Source organism: Drosophila hydei, unplaced genomic scaffold (genome assembly GCF_003285905.1).
Source record: "Drosophila hydei strain 15085-1641.00,03,60 unplaced genomic scaffold, DhydRS2 tig00008114-arrow-pilon, whole genome shotgun sequence".
Lineage (NCBI taxonomy): Eukaryota > Metazoa > Arthropoda > Insecta > Diptera > Drosophilidae > Drosophila > Drosophila hydei.
Genome location: NW_022045827.1, coordinates 10,614,754 through 10,619,824, shown reverse-complemented (window position 1 = coordinate 10,619,824; position 5,071 = coordinate 10,614,754). Strand labels below are relative to the sequence as shown.

At 41.0% G+C, this 5,071-nt stretch overlaps 1 protein-coding gene across 1 annotated transcript; it reads right to left on the bottom strand.

Moving 5' to 3' along the window:
- Positions 1–4,246: 4,246 nt before the first annotated feature.
- Positions 4,247–4,648, bottom strand: LOC111603911 (N-alpha-acetyltransferase 38, NatC auxiliary subunit-like). Its single transcript, XM_023321738.2, has one exon. It carries the CDS (start codon positions 4,646–4,648, stop codon positions 4,247–4,249), a length of 402 nt encoding a protein of 133 aa, XP_023177506.2.
- Positions 4,649–5,071: the final 423 nt, after the last annotated feature.

Sequence of the window (5,071 nt, the reverse complement as noted above, 5' to 3'; positions counted from 1 at the left end):
AGTTGTGGCAGGTAGTTGAGCAAATCTTTTGTTAGCTGTCTTTGCGATTCTCGTGCCGTGACGCACGCAGCGCGCTGGACAATTAATTTGTGCTGCCTTTGCTAAAGTGCTGCCGAGGGGCGTTATGTTTTGCCTAGGTTTGCTATTGTCCAAGATTCTTGGCCAAGATTCTGGGCTGCCTAACGAGTAAAAGTGAAAGTGCTAAAGAATTATGCACAAGGTCAGCGGAAGATGTAAAGAAATTGAAATAAAATCAATACTTCATTAGTTGAGCTAGGCAAAAGTGGACTAGTTACCTGCAATCGAATCTTAAAGATGTAATAAAATTCTATGCAATATTATAAGATTATATTTTCGTCTAAAAGTATATCATATCATGCTTTATATATGAAAAGATCTCGAAATTGGATTATTTCAAGTACATTTATGAAGCAACACACAAAGCTCTCACCAAGCCGAATTATATTTAATTGATTAAACAAGAAACTGTCAGTTTGGCTTACGAGACAGATGGTGCCTTCAGCCAGGTTTTCTGTGGCGCTGCAGCTCTGTATCTGCCCATCAAAATTGCAAAAGTGCAGTCGACTTTGATCTGTTGTAAGAAGCGGACGCCAGAAGATGCCACAAATGCAATGCTCAGTCAATTATCAAATTAATTAGCCAAGCTTATCTAAAAGCAATGGTTAATTGCAATTGCGAATCAGGTGCATCAGGTGAGATTCGATATCGCAGTTGAAGCTCTATCAAGCTGACAGCCAGACGAGATGGGCGACTAGCTCTGCTTTACAATTTATAATCAGGCATGATGGAGAGAAACTTCAGGCTTCAGTTTCTAGAGGAGAAGTCTGACAGCTTGATCTGCTAATGAATGATTGATGTGTGTGTGTGTGTGTGAGCGTGGCGATGCTCGCGAAGAGGATTGGCAATTTGCTGACCTTGCAATTTGCATTAATCATCATTGATTGATCACTGGAGCCACTAAGTACACTCTGCTGTAAAGTCCAGATCGTGCCACTGATCGACGAGAGGCTGCTCCGGTGGTGGTAGCTGAATGTGGCACCAGCAACAGCTAAATGAGAATTTGATAGCACATGACTGACTGGCTGACGGGCAGACTGACTGACTGACTAGCTGGCTGACTGGCTGGCTGGCTGAATGGCTGAGTGACTAATTAGCGCGACGATCGTCGGAGCCACGTTGGGGCATCCGCATCCGCCTGATTGATGGCACCGCGAAATTTAAGAAGGATGCCAGCCAGCTGTCAAGTCATTGCGAAAAGGATTAGCAGCAATGGGGCGATCAAATGGTGCCGCCACAAACGCAGCTTCCAGAAAGCCATGGCCGTTGCCATGGTCGTGGCCGTGGCCACATTATAATAAAGTTGACACTGCCGACTTGCCGGCACGATGATGGATCAGAGTATATCGTGTGCTTGCCCCAAGATGTTGCCACAGCCCAGTCACAGCCTTTGCGCCGGCCTCTGCCAAAATCAACGCCGACCCAACTCCAGCATATTCCATCAGCTGTCACAAAATATGTCACTGTCAGCCGGAGATGAGATTTGCGCAGAGAGTTCTTTGGAGCTCTTCTTCTTGCTCATCTTAAAAGAGTTCTCTGACTGCGCTGCACTTTATATTTTTTTTTTCGGGCGCGTTTTCGTTCAGATTGACAAGGGAACGCTGCTAATCCAATTTAATTTGAATGTCAGTTCGTCTGGAAGACAAGAGAAACAACAACAACAACAACAACTAACATAAGTACAACAACCAGCAGTCGGCATTTGAAGTTGAGTTCGTGGATCTCCTCAAGGAATTAAGAACTTCTGATTTGCCTCTTTCACTCTTTCGACTATTTTTGTGTCGGCGTTTCAAATTTGTCGGCAAACGCGATTCCGGCTTCAGCTGCCTTCACTACCCTCTCTCTATGCCACGTAGCAGTTCGACTTAATTTGGTTCAGTGCATTTTTGCGTAATTTTGTTTTCGGCGAGCCCTGAATGCAAAACAAATCATTTGATATACCCAAGAGAAAAAACCGTCGAGCAGTCAACAGAAGCTGAAACTAAATTGTATGAAATTCGATATTATTTGCCCAAATTATATCGCCGATCGATCGCCAGCAGCCACAGAGCCAGCACAGTAGTTTGTTTGGATCGTCCAAGCCCGATTTAAGTTGCTGTGATTTCAGTAGCCAATGCACAAAGTTTAACGGCATCGAAATCGAATTAGGATTTACTCTCAAAGATTAGTGGCTTTTGATCTCATTTGGGAAGAATTTAGAAGAAAGAAATTTTTTGGAATAAATTCATTTTTAAGACTTTAAACTTAAATATTAAATTTATAATTTAACTTTGTTATCAAGTAAATAAATTATGTGATAAAATTAGTCTTGAGCAATCTAGGGATTAGAAAACCTTCTTAGATATTGATAAGGTAAATATATTGGAAAAATAGTTCATAAATATTTTGATATACTTAAAATCTTTGTTCAGAATTTCCACAGTAGTTTGACGAGAATAAGTTAATTAATATTAAAAAATTATACATATTTTTTTGCTTAATTATCTTAATTTTATAATATGTTATATATTTTCTTGCTGCATTTGGTACTCTTTTCAGTTAACAGCTCAAAATTGAATACTGTGATTTTTCTATCGGCATTTCATATTCTATTTGCTGAATGCAGAGACCTAGACCTCGAAAATGAAGCAATTCAGGACTAAGAAAATATTGTTATAGATAAATATATAATTACTAATATTTATAATAATAATATACTAAAATTATATTAATTATCGTAGACTAATTCTAATAATATATTCATGAGTTAAGCTCATCTTCTATACAGATTCGATAATTTCAAGCCTTTTGATCACTGCAGATTCTTTAATAGGCTGCTTTCTGCTAATCACATTGTCACATGGCTGCTGGCCAAACTTCAGCAGCTTCGATGGCTGTGAAACGAACTCATTACGCGAAACTGAGAGCCCCAAAACTCTCAGGCACTCCTGAAAAGTGTCGCGATGCTTATCAGCGCTTCCACCAAACTTTGAGACTGATAAAATATTTAAAAAAAGAAACAAAAACCTGGCTCTACACTCTACTTCACGGTTGCTGCTGACAGGCTCCAACCAGCAAAGGAGGCTTGGAGAGCAGCAAAAAAAAAGTTGATGTTGCTGGCGACGCGTTTATTTAAAAATCGATTGCATCAAAACGTCCAGAAAGGAAGGCAGCAGCAGCTGAAGCAACAGAGAGATGGAGGTAGAGTTTCAGGTACCACAACAATGGGACAGACAGAAGAAGCTGCAACGGCGTAGCCAATGCAGCCGAGTGATAGACAGACACAAAACACAAGCCCAAATTCCAGAGCACAGGCTCCAATAAATTTCGTTAAATGCGCACGCGTGCGAGAAACAATCCCAGTGGATGATGACGCTGAGGCTGGAGCGAGCATCGAGCATCGAGCATCGAGCATCGCGCATCCAGCTGAGGACCGAGCCGAACGAAGCCAAGGCAGTCGCAGCTAACTGGAGAAGCTGCTGCAGCTACTAACTCAGTTAGCGGCAGACAATTGCGATGGACATCTCTCTCGCTGGGTCTCAATCGATGCCCCCGATCGGCCCCGCTCTGGCGACTCCTAACAAGCTGATGAGACATGAACGCGCGCGCTTACCAAATTCCAAGATGTCAACGCAAAATCACATTGTGCGCCATTATTTCCTATACGCTGAAGGCATCTGGAGCAGGCCCAGAGTCCAGAACCCAGAGCTCAGAGTCGGGACTCGAGACTTTCGGTTCTGGTAGCTGCAGCTAATGCTATGCAGTGTCGTCGTGTCTCATATGCCATAAACATAAATAAAGGCACCTACTCCGGTCTCCTTCAGGCTGGCCCAAGAAATGGCTCGCCAAAAATGTCACATCGGCTGCAACAACAACAATAATAATCTGAATGCTGCATCGTTCAATATTGAGGCTACAATGATGGAACAATACGCGCTGCTAGAGCTGCCAATGTTGGGGTATATGAATTGGAAGCAATTGATATATAGATAAATCCGACTGAGCGTCTGATGATGGGAAGTCAGATAAGTTGCATGATATCCTATAGAAGCGAGCGCTAAATTTAATTAAAGATTTTAAAGATATTATAGTTGGATGAGTTCCAGGTCTTCTTTATATATAGGTTGTATATATAGCATTCATATTTAAGCAATTGACAATACAATTACTCAATGAACCTTAGTATTGATTAATCCGAGTTATTTTTCGTCTGTGACGGTTGCAACTGATTCAGTTCTGTTTCATCCAGCTCTGAGCTAACGGGCATATCTACAGCAAACGATACTATTTGATCGCCAGGCACCATGACATTCCCATAGGCAATTGGCTCCACATCGCCAGGCACAAATGTGTCACAATTCGCGATTATGAGATTTTTATCGTGATCCGTGCAGCTGAATATACCCACCAACACCAACTTGTTCCTCAATGTGATCCTCACCATTCGGCCAAGCCATTTCTTCAACTTTTCTCGACCAGCAGAAAGAACTTGATCTTCCGGCTGATCGGGTGCATTAGTGAAAATAATTGGCGTAAATTTTGATATATTTTCAGGTATTGTAGACGATTCCGCGACTTCCGTGGTAGACATGTTATATACATAAATTATTTGAACGATTTTTGTTCTTTAAAACTTGCTTTCTGTAGGTAGACTACATTTTCTAAGGCTAACTTGATATAACTAATGTAAAGCTAATTAAAAATATGGAAATGAAAGTAAAAAGTAACGACCATAATAATGACAATGACAATGACAATGACAATGACAATGACAATGACAATGACAATGACAATGACAATGACAATGACAATGACAATGACAATGACAATGACAATGACAATGACAATGACAATGACAATGACAATGACAATGACAATGACAATGACAATGACAATGACAATGACAATGACAATGACAATGACAATGCAATGACAATGACAATGACAATGACAATGACAATGACAATGACAATGACAATGACAATGACAATGACCATGACAATGACAATGACAA